This window comes from Neovison vison, chromosome 2, assembly GCF_020171115.1.
Source record: "Neovison vison isolate M4711 chromosome 2, ASM_NN_V1, whole genome shotgun sequence".
Taxonomy (NCBI): domain Eukaryota; kingdom Metazoa; phylum Chordata; class Mammalia; order Carnivora; family Mustelidae; genus Neogale; species Neogale vison.
In genome coordinates this window covers 52,209,081-52,225,217 of record NC_058092.1, presented here as the reverse complement: position 1 = coordinate 52,225,217, position 16,137 = coordinate 52,209,081, and the positions used below count along the sequence as shown (strand labels likewise).

The 16,137-nt window shown below is 42.9% G+C and overlaps 1 protein-coding gene across 1 annotated transcript in view; it reads right to left on the bottom strand.

Moving 5' to 3' along the window:
- Positions 1–14,221, bottom strand: part of ALG6 (ALG6 alpha-1,3-glucosyltransferase) — a 67,697-nt gene extending 53,476 nt beyond the window's left edge. Inside the window, exons 1-2 of the mRNA XM_044238369.1 lie at positions 14,120–14,221; positions 9,570–9,839 (exon numbers count right to left, since the gene is read on the bottom strand). Of these exons, the coding sequence (XP_044094304.1) occupies positions 9,570–9,651 (82 nt within the window). The 5' untranslated portion in view covers positions 9,652–9,839; positions 14,120–14,221. The remainder of the gene's footprint in view (positions 1–9,569; positions 9,840–14,119) is intronic.
- Positions 14,222–16,137: the final 1,916 nt, after the last annotated feature.

Here is a 16,137-nt window from a genome sequence, read left to right as displayed (position 1 = left end):
AAAGAATATGTACCAGAGGGGTGCCTGGGTGACTCAGTGGGTTAAGCCTCTGCCCTTAGCTCAGGTCATGATCTCAGGTCCTGGGATCGAGCCCTACATCAGGCTCTCTGCTCAGTGGGGAGCCTGCTTCCCCCTCTCTCCCTCTCTGCCTCTGCCTACTTGTGATCTCTCTGTCAAATAAATAAATAGTCTTAAAAAAAAAAAAAAAAGAAAGAAAGAAAATGTACCGGGGAGTAAGATTCTCTCTCTTTTTTTTTTTTTTTTTTAAGATTTTATTTATTTATTTGACAGACAGAGATCACAAGTAGGCAGAGAGGCAGGCAGAGAGAGACAGGGAGGCAGGCTCCCCGCCAAGAGAGAGCCCAAAGCAGGGCTTGATCCCAGGACCCTGGGATCCATGACACGAGCCAAAGACAGAGGCTTTAACCCACTGAGCCATCCAGGAGCCCTGTAAGATTCTCTTTCTACAATGCAATTTTAAAAATATCAAAAAACCATTTTTAAAGCCTAAATAATTGAAAATTTTTAAATATGCTTCTAAATAATTCACGAGTCAAAGAATAATCGCAATAGAACACAGAGGGATACTCCGGTGGCTCAGTTGGCTATGCATCTGCCTTCACCTCAGGTCAGGATCCCAGGGTCCTGGGATCAAGCCCTGCATGTGATCTGTGTCCCTCTGCTTGTGATATGCCTCTCTCTCATGAATAAAATCTTTAAAAGAAATAAAATAAAATCGTAAAAAAAAAACCATAGAAAATATTACTTGTGGGGCACCTGGGTGACTCAGTCAGTTAACCACCTGCCTTCAGCTTAGGTCGTGATCTCAGGGTCTTAGGACAAAGCACCACGTTGGACTCCCTGCTCAGCAGGGTGCCTGCTTCTCTCTCTCCCTCTGCTAACCCCCCATTACTACAAATCACTATTCAACACTGTAATAAGGTCTTAGCAACAAAAAGACAAAGATAGTGATAAGAAGAAATAAAACTGTTATTCATTATTCATGGATTTTTTTTAATGAAGAAAATCCACAAGATCCTTCAGATTCTTAGAATTATAAGAGTTTAGAAAGGTTGCCAAATATAAAAAGTCAACTTCATTTTCATACCTTAGCAACATGCATTTTTTTTTAAGTAATCTCTACAGCCAAAATGGGACTAGAACTCACAACTCCAAGAATCACATGCTCCCCCAAGTGAGCCAGCCAGGTACCCCTCAGCAAAAAGCACTTAGAAAAATAATTTTTTAGGGGCACCTGGATGGCTCAGTAAGTTGAGCATCTGATTACTGATTTTGGATCAGGTAGATCAGGGTCATGAGACTGAACCCTGCATCAGGCTCTACACTCAACTGGGAATCTGCTTGAGATTCTTTCTCTTCCTCCCTCTCTGCCCCTCCCACACCACCCACCCATCACTGTAAAATAAATAAATCTTTTTAAAAAAAAAAAGAAAGAAAGAAAAACAATTTTTAAAAGATACCATCTATAACAATGAGGAAAAAAGGGAAAAATATGTAAGACAGGTAGGAATACATCTAATAAAGGATATACATCTAATAAAGGACTTTCCTTTAGAAAAGAAGACTTAAACAGGGGCACCTGAGTGGCACAGTCAGTTAAGCAACTAACTCTTCATTTAGGTTCAGGTCATGATCTCAGGGTCATGAGATTGAGCCATGCATTGGGCTCCTCGCTCAGCCCAGAGTCTGCTTGAGTTTCCCTCTCACTCTCCCCCTCTGCCTCTCCTCATGCCCCCCCACCTGTGCTCATTCTCGCACCCTCTCTCAAATAATTGAAAAAAAAGAAGAAGAAGAAGAAGACTTAAATATTAAGGGAGAAAAAATCCTTACGATCTTAGTGGATTAGAAGTCCCAATGTGGGGGCACCTGGGTGGTTCAGTTGGTTAAGCATCTGCCTTCAGATCAGGTCATGATCCTGGGCCCTGGGACGGAGGCTCGAATCAGGCACCTCGCTCAGCAGAGAGTTTGCTTCTCCCTCTCCCTTTGCCCCTCCCCACTGCTCATGGTCTCACTTGGTTTTTCCTCTCTAATGAATAAATTTTTAAAATCTTAAAAAAAAAAATAAATAAAAAGTCCCAGTGTAATAATGATTGCCAATTCCCCCCCAATGTAATTCTACTCAAAATGCCAATAGGGTTGGGGTGCCTGAGTGGCTCAGTGGGTTAAGCCTCTGCCTTCAGCTCGGGTCATGATCTCAGGGTCCTGGGATCCAGCCCCACATCGGGCTCTCTGCTCAGCAGGGAGCCTGCTTCCCTCTCTCTCTCTTACTGCCTCTCTGCCTACTTGTGATCTCTGTCAAATAAATAAATAAAATCTTTTTTAAAAAATGCCAATAGGGTTTTTCATTGGACTTTGACAATCTGATTTTTATTAAAGGCAGAGTCAATTAAGCATCTGCCTTCAGCTCAGGTCGTGATTCCACGGTCCTGGGATCAAGCCCCAGATCAGACTCCTGCTCAGCAGGGCGTCTGCTTCTCCCTCCCCACCCCACTCATGCTCTCGAGAATGTGCACTCTGTCTGAAATAAATAAAAATCTTTTAATAAATAAATAAAGTCATATATGTGTATATTAGCTTTCTATTGCTACATAACAATTATTACAAATTTAGTAACTTAAAACATCTCACAATTCTGTAGGTCAAAAGTCTGAATGGGTTTAACTTGAATCTTTGCTCAGGGTCTCACAAGGCCAAAATAAGAAGTCAACCAATCTGAACTCTCATCTGGAGGCCCAGGAAAGAATCTACTTCCAAGCTCGTTCAGATGACTGGCACAATCCAATGCTTTGCTGCTACTGACGGTCAGCTGGGGGCTATTCTCCATCTGCAGCCAGAGGCCACTTGTGTTCCTCCAGACATGGCCCTTCCAAGTGTCGAACCAGCAACCCTTATGTTATGAATCTCTCTGGAGTCCCTTTCTGCTACCAGCTAAAGAAAGTTCTCTGTTTCTAAAGGCACTGAGCAACCATGGATAATCCAACGCAATCTCCCTATTTTAAAGTCAACTGTGTCACAGAACCTAACAATCACTCTTGAGTGAGTTACCATTTTCACAGTCCTGGGGAATAGGGCAGGACATCTTTGGGGGGCCATTTTAGAAATTCTGCCTACTGTAATATGAATGAGCAAAGCCCAAAACAGCTAACTCCTGAAGTAGAAATTATCAGGTGGGAGAATGTGCCTTACAATATATCAAGCCTTATTACAAAATTATAGTAAGATACAGCAGTAGTGGACCTAGTGATCAGAATGAACAATCAGAAATAGAACCATGCATATATGAAAACCTGAGACAGAACTGATAATGCACATTAGTGGGGAAAAATACAATATTCGATAAAAGGGTTGAAAGAACTGATTACCTATGTGAAAAAATTTTAAAATAAATGCCTATCTCACATGTTATATATAAAATTCAATTTTAAAAAGGACTTAAGTGAGATGCCTGGGTGGCTCAGTTGGTTAAGCTGCTGCCTTCGGCTCAGGTCATGATCCCAGGGTCTTGGGATGGAGTCCCGCATCCGGTTCCTAGCTTGGCAGGGAGCCTGCTTCTCTCTCTGCCTCTGACTGCTACTCTGCCTACTTGTGCATGCTCTCGCTCTCTGACAAATACATAAAATATCTTAAAAAAAAAAAAAAAAAGAAGAAGAAGAAGAAGAAGGACTTAAGTAGGAGAGACAAATCTTAAAACTTTTAGAAAATCTTGGGGGCACCTGGGTGGCTCAGTGGGCTAAAGCCTCTGCCTTCGGCTCAGATCATGATCCCAAGGTCCTGGACTCGAGCCCCACGTCGGGCTCTCTGTTCAGCAGGGAGCCTGCTTCCTCCTCTCTCTCTGCCTGCCTCTCTGCCTACTTGTGATCTCTTGTCTGTCAAATAAATAAATAAAATATTAAAAAAAAAAACCAACTTTTAGAAAATCTTAGGAAAATACCTTTGTAACTTGGAGTAGGGAAGAAGGTCTTAAAGATACAAAAAACACAAATCATTAATAAAGATTTATAAATCTCACTATTTTATCCTGTTCATCAAGACACTTTAAGATGTGGGGGCTCAGTGGAAAAGCATGCAACTCTTCATCTCAGGGTCTCAAGTTCAAGCCCCACGTAGGGTACAGAGATTACATACATACATACATACATACATACAACTTTAAAAAAAGACACCTTAAGGTATGAAAAGATAACCTATAAACTGGGAGAAGATATTTATGATTGTACAAAGGTTAGCTTCCAGAATATAGACTACTTGAGAAAAAAAACCAAAATACAGAATATAAAAGAAAAAAATCAAATAGAAATATGGGGCACCCGGGTGGCTCAGTGGGTTAAAGCCTCTGCCTTCGGCTCAGGTCATGATCCCAGGGTCCTGGGATCAAGCCCCACATTGGGCTCTCTGCTCAGCAGGGAGCCTGCTTTCTCCTCTCTCTCTCTGCCTGTCTCTCTGCCGTACTTGTGATCTCTGTCTGTCAAATCAATAAATAAAATCTTAAAAAAAAAAAAAAAAGAAAGAAATATAGAAAGGACACAGCAAATATCCTAGAAAGGAAATATAAATAGCCAGTAAAGATACAAATATGCTTAAGCTTTTAGTAATGAAGGAAATTCAAATTAAAACACAACAAAATATCATTTCACACACTCCAGAGTGGCAAAAGTTTCAACACTACGAAACACTGTGAAGTATGGAACTGCTTCAATACTAAAAAAGCTAGAATGGATGACAAGAGATAAAATTTACTCTAGGAATTGGCACTAATATTTTCTGGTTCGTTTCTTGCACTTTCTTTGTAAGATCTCAGATTGAATGTGAGCTTAGAGAGAAACTGAGTGAAACAGGACCTGCCTACTTTGGTTCTAGCCAAGAAAAAAGGATTCCTACAGTTGGCCCAGCCTTGTTCATCACAGAGCTGCACTGAAGTATGAAGCCAGGGCCTGAATTGTTGTTCTCTGTGACCAGCTGAAGATGAAATTTATGCATTCTTGCACCCCCCAGCCAAATTCCATGTCTCCAAATTCACCCTTCTTTATACAACTAAAATGCACCCAAACCTGAACGGATTCAAAATGGAATTCATTCATTACCTTCCCCACTGAATCTGCTCTGTTTTCAAGTCTCAGTATCTCTGAGTCTCAGTATCTCTGAACTAGACACCAGACTGTCAAACTCTTCCCCTTCTTATTTATCCCTACAATTCGTCATTACATTTTGTTGATTTTTACTCAATGGCTCTCAAATGTAGTCACTTAGACAAGCCTCATCATCCCTTGCCTAGACCACTGCAACCAGCTTTATGCAGCAACACTCCAAGTACGTGTTAAAAATGGAAGTCAGGCTACGGCACATATATGCTGCCGGTGTAGTCTTGCTACCATCAGCCTCTCCTTGTTCTACTCCAAACTCCATGCTGCCTCCATAGTTGTCTTCTTAAGCAACATACCTGATCATGTAAATCCCTACTTAAAAACCTCCACTGCCCAATAGATAAAAACCCTCACATGTTACTTTGGCTTACAGTCCGGCCCCGTTTATTCCGACATCACCCACATACTGCTCCATCTTAACCATGCACCCTGTATTCCGGTCACACTTAACATCCTCAACATACCACAAAGTACTCTTGGCCTTTGTTCATGCTACTTCCTGTCACTGGAATACTATCTGCCTAGTAAATCCTCCCCGCACTTCTTTCAGAACAAACGTGTTATCGTTAATGTGATACTCTAAGCCTTTCTTGTCTGAATTACAAGTCTTTAGTGTCCCCAGTCTACTTGGTTCATATCACACTATATTTTGATGTAGTACATATTTACAAGTCTGTCCTACCCACCTGACTCTGAATATCTCTAGAGAAGTAAAAGGGTGATTCAGGAATCCAATTACAATGTGGGGATGGGGGGCGCCTGGGTGGCTCAGTGGGTTAAAGCCTCTGCCTTCGGCTCAAGTCATGGTCCCAGTGTCCTGGGATCGGGCCCCGTGTCGGGCTCTCTGCTCCGTGGGGAGCCTGCTTCCTCCTCTCTCTCTTTCTGCCTGCCTCTCTGCCTACTTGTGATCTCTATCTGTCAAATAAATAAATAAAATCTTAAAAAAAAACAATGTGGGGATGGGAGATTTCCCTCACATCCAACAAGCAATGCTCTAACGCCAACTCCATATCCTACAATTCAACTCAATTCTGCCTCTATCTGCTCAGAGATACCATCAGATTCCACAGGTTATGGGTACAGTACTACAAGACTGCCCCCTCCCTCTAAGTCACAAGCCCAGATTCTGATCAGTTGGAGGTTCCAACAACCCTCTCCAACTCTGAATGCCAACAGCAAGTCTAGATTGTTAACTGCACTTCTGACCGACTGGCTATAGATTAGACGTTCTCACAACCTCCTCCTTGGTCCAACTAATTTGCTACAGCAGATCTCAGAACTGAAAGAAACACTTACTTAACTAGATTACCAGTTTATTAAAAAAGGATTTAACTCAGAACAGCCAGATGGAAGAGATGCATAGGGCAATGATGTGAGGAAAGGGTGCTGAGCTTCTAACCCGTCTGAATCTCCATGTGTTTGCCAACCTGATCATACTTTTGGGTTTTTATGAAGGCTTTATTACAAAAGCATGATTGATTAAATTATTAGTCATTGGTGACTGATTCAACCTCTGGCCTCTCTCCCCTTCCCGGAAATCAGAGGGTAGGAATGAAAGTTCCAACCCTCTAATGATGCAATCTGATTTTCTGGGCAACCAGATCCCATCCTTAGGTGGGTCCAAAAGCCAGCATTACCTTAACAAATGACAACTTTCTCACTTTCACTTAGAAAATCCCAAGGGTTTTTAGAGGCTCTGTGCCAGAAGGAGGACAAAGACCAAATACATTATTTCTTATAAATCACAGTATCACAGAAGATATGAATTATTATTCTTGGCCACCCTGAAAGCCAGTCTGAAAAACATGATCACCAGTAAGATATTTTTGCTGCACAGCACACACTCAATAAACATTCTGGGGTTAAATGATCTGATTTAAGGATAAAACAAGAAAATAGTTGTGAACCATTACTATGCTGATTATATTCCTATACTACTAGAAAAGAAAACACACTGGGCATCTGGTTGGCTCAGTCAGTTAAGCCTTTGGATCAGGTCATGATCCCAGGATCCTGGGATCCAGCCCTGAATGGGGCTCCCTGATCAGCAGAGAGCCTGCTTCTCTCTCTCCTTCTATTGTTCCCCACCCCACTCATTCTCTCTTTTTCTGCTCTCAATCCCTCTCAAATAAGTGAATATAATCTTTAAAAAGAAAAATAGGTGGGGCGCCTGGGTGGCTCAGGGGGTTAAAAAGTCTCTGCCTTCACCTCAGGTAGTCATGATCTCAGGGTCCTGGAATCGAGCCCCACATCGGGTTCTCTGCTCAGCAGGAGCCTGCTTCCCCCTCTTTCTCTCTGCCTGCCTCTCTGCCTACTTGTGATCTCTGTCAAATAAATAAATAAAATCTTAAAAAAATTACCAAAGAAAAAGAAAAATAGGGCACCTGGGTGGCTCAGTAAGTTAAGTGTCTGTCTTCAGCTCAGGTCTTGATCTCGAGAATCCTGGGATACAGTGTACATGTACAGGGAGCCTGCTTCTCCCTCCTCCCCACTTGTGCTTTCTCCCTATCTCTGTCTCTCCCTCTCTCCATCAATAAATAAAGTCTTGGGGTGCCTGGGTGGCTCAGTTGGTTAAGCATCTGCCTTAAGCTCAGGTCATGGTCCTGGGGTCTTGGGATCGAGCCCCACATTGGGCTCCCTGCTCAGCAGAAGTCCGCTTCTCTCTCTCCCCATGCCCCCTGCCGTCCCAACCCTGCTTGTGCTCCCTCTCTTTCACTCTCTTTCTCTCAGATAAATAAAATCTTTTTAAAAATAAATGCTTTTTAAAAAAAAAAAAGAAAATAGGGGCACCTGGGTGGCTCAGTGGGTTAAGCCTCTGCCCTTGGCTCAGGTTATGATCTCAGGGTCCTGGGATCGAGCCCCATGTTGGGCTCTCTGCTCAGTGGGGAACCTGCTTCCCCCACTCTCTCTGCCTGCTTCTCTGCCTACTTGTGATCTCTCTGTCAAATTAAAAAAAAAAAAAAAAAAAGGAAGTATGTTTCATACATATGATCTCAAGTAATTCCCACAATGCTGTTAAAATACATATTAATATTCCCACTTTGTAGAGATGGTACCTTTGTAAAAGGTTCATGGAGATTAAGTAACTACTCCAAGATCTGGCAGCTAACAAGCAAAAAAACTGTAATTTGAACCCAAGTCTCCTGCTGTATCCAAGTGATTTTACTTCCTCACTATTCCTCAAATTCATTTATCCATCTTTTAGCTGGCTTAGTTTGACTTCTCCCTCAGAAGCCACAGAGTAGTGTCCTAAAAGCACTCCTTTTGGAATAAAATAAAACTATATTTGAATTTGAGTCATTTATCAGTTGTCTCATTTTCCATTTGTAAATTATAGACAATATCTTTTTTCAGTAGTCATGGTAAGTAAAAGAAAATGCTCAGTGTCTAGCATATGACAAATACTTAAAATAGTACTCATACTTATATTATTATGATTGTGTCATTTGTCTCTTTACCAATAACCTGCTTCCTACAACCCTTTCAATACAATCAAAGTTATTTTTCTAAAACACAAGTTATTTGCCAAGCAAACTGTATAGCTAAATCTTGAGCTGCTCCCTCCCCATCCTTTTCATTCCTTCTTTTTATGCAACTCCAATACTCACTACTTAAAACCATGTTCTCATTCTACCATGTTTTTGTTACATGTTCCCCATTTCATTTGCCTAGCAAATTCCGACTCATCCTTCAAACCCTGAACTCAAACATCAACTTCTCTGAAAAGTTTTCTCTACTGCAACCTCATTATTCACTTCTCTGTATTACCTTTGTACTTAACAAATACTTCTAGTCATAATAATAACATTGTCCTGTGACCACTTACCTACTAAAATGTGGACCATTTCAGTACTGGGCATTCATGTAGGTTAGCACCCAGCACAGTGCCTGGGACATGAGCTGTGCTAAATAAATACTCACAGGGTGAAATCCAATCCTATCCCCTATCCAGGACCTATACCATCAATTCTCCCTCCCTTTGTCTCAAATGGTTCCCAGTCTTAAGTCTCCACTGGTCTCTTCCCTTCAGTCTAGGAACATGGTTTCTCTACCCTAAACAAACAAACAAAAGCCTCTTTTGATTCCACTCCCATCTTGAAGTACTACCTCAGTTCTTTCTTCAACGCCTAAGACGTAATCATTTTTCAACTTGTCATTTTCCCCATTAGAATACATTTTTGTTTTCTCACGTCATAAATTCTATGCCTCTATTAAGCTCTTACACTGTTATTTTTACCAGAATTCAATGTTTAAGTGTATTTTCTTGACCATACCCATAAAGCCTCAAATTCTTCTCTGTCCCAGGCAGGTATCTATAAACCATTACAAAAAAGAAGGAGGAGGACGACAGGAAGAGGGAGGAAACTATTCAAAGTCCATCTTCTACAGTAAAGATGTGTAAGTTACCTGAGTAAGAATTAAGGGAAACTGTCCACCGTACTGTTAGTCCTAGTAGGACCACAACTGCCATCAAGTTCCATTTCTCCATATTTTTTCTACAAATCTAAGGAGGGAAAAAGTAGGACCAGTGCCAGAATACTTTTAACAGGTAGTCAGTCACTTCTTTTCTTTATCGGAGAAATGTTACCAATTCTTTGGAATTAGGAGTTTGAGAGAACTTTAAGTGATGCTTCGTTTCCAGTTAAATATGGACTTTTCGGTCTGTGAAGAAGTAGCCTGGAGGAAAAAAAAAAAAAAAGAAAGAAAGAAAGAAAGACCAAGAGTTAGCTGAGCACAATAAAACAATGAACCCATTAAACCAAGTAGGAAGATGGGGAATTAGGTGTGTTGATAAGAAGGAAAAGTGGGTAGCTTTAAATACTTTATTCACTAGACCTCTAGTTAGGAAATATACCTTAAAAGGTAGCTCTCCCTGTTAAATGAGACTCAGTATAACTAAAGATGTGGTAAGGGTTTTTCTTACAAAGGAACAGTCCTGAATGAAGAAAAAGAACAGATAAATATAGATAGTTGAAGAGTCAATTCCATCTAAAGCATGTTTGCCTACATGTAAAAATAAAACTACAAAAGTTAACAAAAAGAGGGCGCCTGGGTGGCTCAGTGGGTTAAGCCGCTGCCTTCGGCTCAGGTCATGATCTCAGGGTCCTGGGATCGAGTCCCGCATCGGGCTCTCTGCTCAGCAGGGAGCCTGCTTCCTCCTCTCTCTCTCTGCCTGCCTCTCTGCCTACTTGCATCTCTCTCTGTCAAATAAATGAATAAAATCTTAAAAAAAAAAAAAAGTTAACAAAAAGATAATTTATCTTTGGTACAGAGAGAAAGAGGAATTTTACTTTTCTATTAGTTTGAGAAAGTCCACTAGAGTAATTTATGTAGTTTGACTTCTACTTCTTTTCTTCCAAAATATACTTTCACTAACCACACCATCTTTCCATCTTAGAGAATGAACCTTTATTAGAATCAAATAATAACCCCAATTTTTTTTTAAAGAATTTACTTATTTATTTGACACAGGGTAGCAGCAGGCAGAGAGAGAAGGAGAAGCAGGTTCCCCACTGAGCAGGGAGCCCCACTCAGGACTTAATCCCAGGACCCTGGAATCATGACCTGAGCTGAAAGCAGGCACTTAATCAACTGAACCACCCAGGTGCCCCAATGTCTCCAATTCTTGAGAGAAAGCAGTAAAATGTAATTAACCATCTACGTGTTTCTTTTTTCTTTCAGTTTTTCTCTTGGGTTGGATGCATTAAAAGTAAAAAGCTCTGGGAAATAATGGGCCATTTTAACCACAGGATATGCTTTAGATGTAATCAGAAAAATACAGTAAGTCAACTGAAAAAACTAGGTGAAAACTGGCACATTCCACCTACTGGGCAAAAAAAATTTTTTAAGGGGCGCCTGGGTGGCTCAGTGGGTTGAGCCTCTGCCTTCCGCTCAGGTCATGATCTCAGGGTCCTGGGATCAAGCCCCACATCGGGCTCTCTGCTTGGCGGGGAGCCTACTTCCTCCTCTCTCTCTCTGCCTGCCTCTCTGCCTACTTGTGATTTCTGTCAAATAAATAAATAAAATCTTAAAAAAAAAAATTTTTTTAAGAATGTAATTAAACAAACTAATTTTATTTATCTTTTATTAAGGTTTTTATTTTTTTTTTAAGATTTTATTTATTTATTTAACAGAGACAGAATGAGAGGGCACAAGATATGGGAGTAGCAGAGAGAGAGCAAGAAGCAGGCTCCCCACTGAACAGGGAACCTGATATGGGCCTCTATTCCCAGGACCCTGGGATCATGACCAGAGTTGCAGGCAGGCGCTTAGCTGACTGAGCCACCCAGGCACCCCAAGTTTTTAAATTCCAGTACAGTTAACATACAGTTAACATACGGTTTCAGGTATATAATATAGTGACAAAAATTATTTTCTTATTTAAATATAGCGAGGGTCAGGGCACCTGGGTGGCTCAACTGGTTAAGTGGCTGCCTTTGGCTTAGGTCCACCGTCCGGGGGTCCTGGAATCTAGACCCTCATCAGACTCCCTGAGAGCTTCTCCCTCTCCCTCTGCCTCTCTCTGTCTCTCATGAATAAGTGAATAAAATTTTTAAAAAACAAAACAAATAAATATAGCAAGAATCAACTCTAGAACTAATGAGTCTAGCATCCCAATTAGGTAGTATGACTCAAAGCAGTGAATAAGTATATGTAAATTTATTAGTCACATTTAGATTGTATAAATTCCACTTCCTCCCTCATACCACATCCATTTTTGATCATCTTATTATTCACTAGAACTTTCATCACAGAGGCAAGGTAAGAGGAAAAATTAAAATTCAATCACTGTGGCACACCTGGGTGGCTCAGTAGGTTAGGCCTCTGCCTTGGGCTCAGGTCATGATCCCCGCGTCCTGGGATCAAACCCCACATCAGGCTTCCTGCTGGGTTTGGAGTCTGCTTCTTCCTCTCCCTCTGCTCTCTCCCCACACCCCCAAAAAAAAGAAGAAAAAAAAAAGCTATACACTAGGGGCTTTTGGCTGACTCAGCTGGTGGAGTTTGAGATTCTTGATCTCGGGGTTGTGAGTTCAAGCCCTAAGTTGGGTATACAGATTACTTAAAGTAAAACTTAAAAAACAAACCAACAGGAAAACTTCAGTGGCTCAGTGGGTTAAGCATCTGCTTCAGCTTAGGTGATGATCCCAGTGTCCTGGGACTGAGTCCCACCTCAGGCTTCTTGCTCGGTGTGGGGGGGCTTGCTTCTCCTTCTGCCTGCAACTCCCTGTGCTGTGCACTCAATCTCTCTCAGACAAATAAGTAAAATCTTTTGGGGGGAAAAAAAAAAAAGGTTCGACACCAAAGAATACATAATATTTGGTTCCATTTATGAAAGGTTCATAAATGGACAAGACTAATCTATGATTAGATAATAATAAAAGGGTGACCTTTGGGGAGAAAAGAAAGGATGGTGATTGGGAGAGGTCTCCAGGGAGGTCTTCTGAGAAGAAGCTGAGAACTTTGTGTTTTTGTTGTTGCTGTTGTATTTAAGCATTTTTTTAAATTTTACTATTTATTTGACAGAGATCACAAGTAGGCAGAGAGGCAGGCAGAGAGAGAGAGAGAGAGAGAGAGGAAGTAGGCTCCCTGCTGAGCAGAGAGCCCAATGCAGGGCTCAATTCCAGGACCCTGGGATCATGACCTGAGCCGAAGGCAGAGGCTTAAACTACTGAGCCACCCAGGTGCCCCTGTTGCTGTTGTTTTTAAAAGAGGGCTGGAGGGTAGGAGGAAGAGTGAGAGTGAGGACCTTAAACAGGATCCAGGCGGAAACGAGTCCCAGGCTAGGCTTGAACTCAGGATCCTGAGATCATGACCAGATCAAGAATCCCTTGCTTAACCACTGTGGGTGCCCCACATGTTGTTTTTTGATTTGAGTGGTGGTTAAAAGATGTGTTTACATGGGGCCTGCCTTCTCCTCTCCCTCTCTCTCTGTCTGCCTCTCTGCCTACTTGTGATCTCTGTCTGTCAAATAAATAAATAAAATCTTTAAAAAAACAAATAAAAATTAAAAAGGCTCTTAAAAAAAAGATGTGTTTACAATAAATTAGCAAGTTACAACTTATGATTGCTGTATTTTCTTGGACATGTTATATTCTAATAAAAAAGCATAAAAGGAAATTACATCTTTTTAAAAAGATTACATTTATTTAACAACACAATATAAGTTCCGTGCGAGCAAGGATCCTCCTGTCTTAGGCCCTGGCTCTGTTCCCTGCACCTAAAAAGCAGGTACTCATAAAGTATCTTTTGAATAGAGAGATTCCTCTGTACAAAGAGGGGAGGTACCTAATTTTACTGAGTCCTTTGTGGCCAAAGTTATTATGAGACTTAACGGGTCTCTTCTTGAACACTAACAAAGGTGCTTTATTACTTTTTCCATCTGCAAAGCAAAGTGCAGTAACTTTCTAACCCATCCACACAACACGAAGTCTTCACGCAGGTGGCAGATAGGTTTTCCGTCCTACTGTGCCCTAAGATTAGTACATTTCGATCAAAAACAAAACAAAACAAACAAAACCTCAGCGGTTTCCTTCCACTGCCGAATTTGTTCTTTTTAGTCTGAAAGGTCCTTCCCCCAAGGTGGACACAATACCCAGGGAGTGCGGCTATTCCCGAGGAGCACGTCTGGCAAAAGGGACCATCCTAACGTTTCTCCTCCCTTTCTCCAGCGGGCCTGACCCTCAAGACCGCAGGAACACGAGGGTCAAGGGAGTGAAGCCCGCTGCCAAGTCAAGGGGTCCACCACCATCAGCGCGTCCCGTCACTCGACCCCCACCCCCACCACGCAAGCCAGCAGGGTGACCTGGAGAGGCCTCGCCACCCGCCCCTCTGAGAAGCGGGACCTGGAACCGCGCTGCTACTTGCGCGCGGAATCGCCGCGCGTCGCGAATCCCCCTTCCCCACCCCCTCCCCACCCTAGCCCCGAGACCAGATGCCCCAGGATCCCGGCCTCTTACCCCACCGCCCGCGGAACGTTCGGATTCGCGCCTGCAGCTAAGCCCAGAAGGCGCCTGCGCGCTCGCCCCCGTGGCGGACCGCTTCTCTCCGCCTTCCGCCTCCGCGCGCTCCGAGCGCGGGAGCGAGCCCGTCGAACGTAAGGGGAGGGGCCGGGAAAAGGCGCGGAGAGGCGGTGGCCGGCTTAGGAGGCGGAGCAGCGGGGGCTGGAACCCGAGAGGGCTCCCACCCCGGGTTAGGCTTGGGGCAGGTGGAAAGCCCCTTGCTCTTCTTTCCCGGGATGATGGCCAAGTCCTGAGCGGCTGCTTAGTCCACGGATTCCTGTCAGGGGCGCGTCCTGGCTCCCTTCGCAGAGTGGAGAGCCCTTGGCTAATCCTCACCACCGGGCAGTGGGTCTTCCTCTGCGACTGTGCTCTCAAGGAGCCAGGAAGCCAACCTGCTTCACAGTCTTCAAGCCACACGCCTACGGAGAAGAATGTATTAAGGCTGGTAAGTCACTTCATGTAAGAAACATTAAACGTCCAACATTTTTGAGAGCCTGTGGGTTATACAGAAGAACAGCCCTGCCCTCAAGTAGCCACTACACCTTTCCCATCAAGCTTGGATCACTTATTCCCAAACTTGCCCCAAACAACTACCTTGCCTCCTTTGTTCCGAGAACGCAAACGTTCCTCTACTGAATCCTACCATTCTCTATATGCCAGCCCCTCTGATTTATAACCCATAATTACGGGAAAATATTTGACTATGGCTGTATACTAAGCGGATCTACACAACTCTCTGGATCTACTTTTCTTCCTCTGTGAAATGAGTGATAAGTCTATGTAAACTTCCACATCTAAAACTTTATATTTAAAAGACTGTCAAGGGACGCCTGGGTGGCTCAGGTCATGATCCCAGAGTTCTGAGATGGAACCCCACTGAGGCTCCCTGATCAATGGGGAGCCTGATTCTCCCTCTCCACTCTGCTCGTGCTAGTTCTTCGCTATCTCTCTTTCAAATAAATAAAATCTTTTAAAAAGAAAAGAAAAATAAGACTGTCAATACTAGAAATATGGCCAAGTCCCTGCCCTCAAGAGATTTCTCTTTGGAAAGACATTTTTATGCATAAAAGGATATAAAGCAATAGAAGGGAGCACATGCTAAATGTCAGATTATTGGATTATGCGTTAAGTACTGTAGAAGTTCGGAGGAGTTCCAAACTGTAAATTTAAAACTATCAGGAGGGGGTGCGCCTGGGTGGCTCAGGGGGTTAAAGCCATTGCCTTCGGCTCAGTTCATGATCTTAGGGTCCTGAGATTGAGCCCTGCGTCGGGCTCTCTGCTCAGCGGGGAGCCTGCTTCCCCCTCTCTCTGCTTGCCTCTCTGTGTACTTGTGATCTCTCTCTCTCTCTGTCAAATAAATAAATAAAATATTTTAAAAAAAAAAAAAACTATCAGGGGGGCGCCTGGGTGGCTCAGTGGGTTAAAGCCTCTGCCTTCAGCTCAGGTCGAGATCTCAGGGTCCTGGGATTGAGCGCCAAATCGGGCTCTCTGCTGGGCGGGGAGCCTGCTTCCCTTCCTCTCTCTGCCTGCCTCTCTGCCTACTTGTGATCTGTCTGTCAAATAAATAAATAAAATCCTTAAAAATAATAATAAATAAATAAAACTATCAGGAAATGCCTTCCCTAAAGCAGTCAACAGAGCTCTGAAGGAAAGCCTGGAATATGGGAGTAGGACTCCAGGCAAAGGAAATGGTTCAAGTCAAAGTTGTGGCAGCTGAAAGGTATAGAACATTTCCTCCAGTTCAGATGGTGGCTAATGAAGCTGGGAAGGAATAATTGTGGAGAACCTTGAATGTGGTGGTTGTGGTGTTTGGAATTTATTCAGTGATCAGTAAGGAGCCAATAAATGACTTTTAGCAGAGATTCCAGTGTACAGCACAGTGTTAGAGAAAATTTAAAGTGGTGATAGTGGTTAAGATGAGTCAGAAGAAGAGGTGGAAACCACTGTAGTAGTCATGCATGATTAGACAAAGGCCT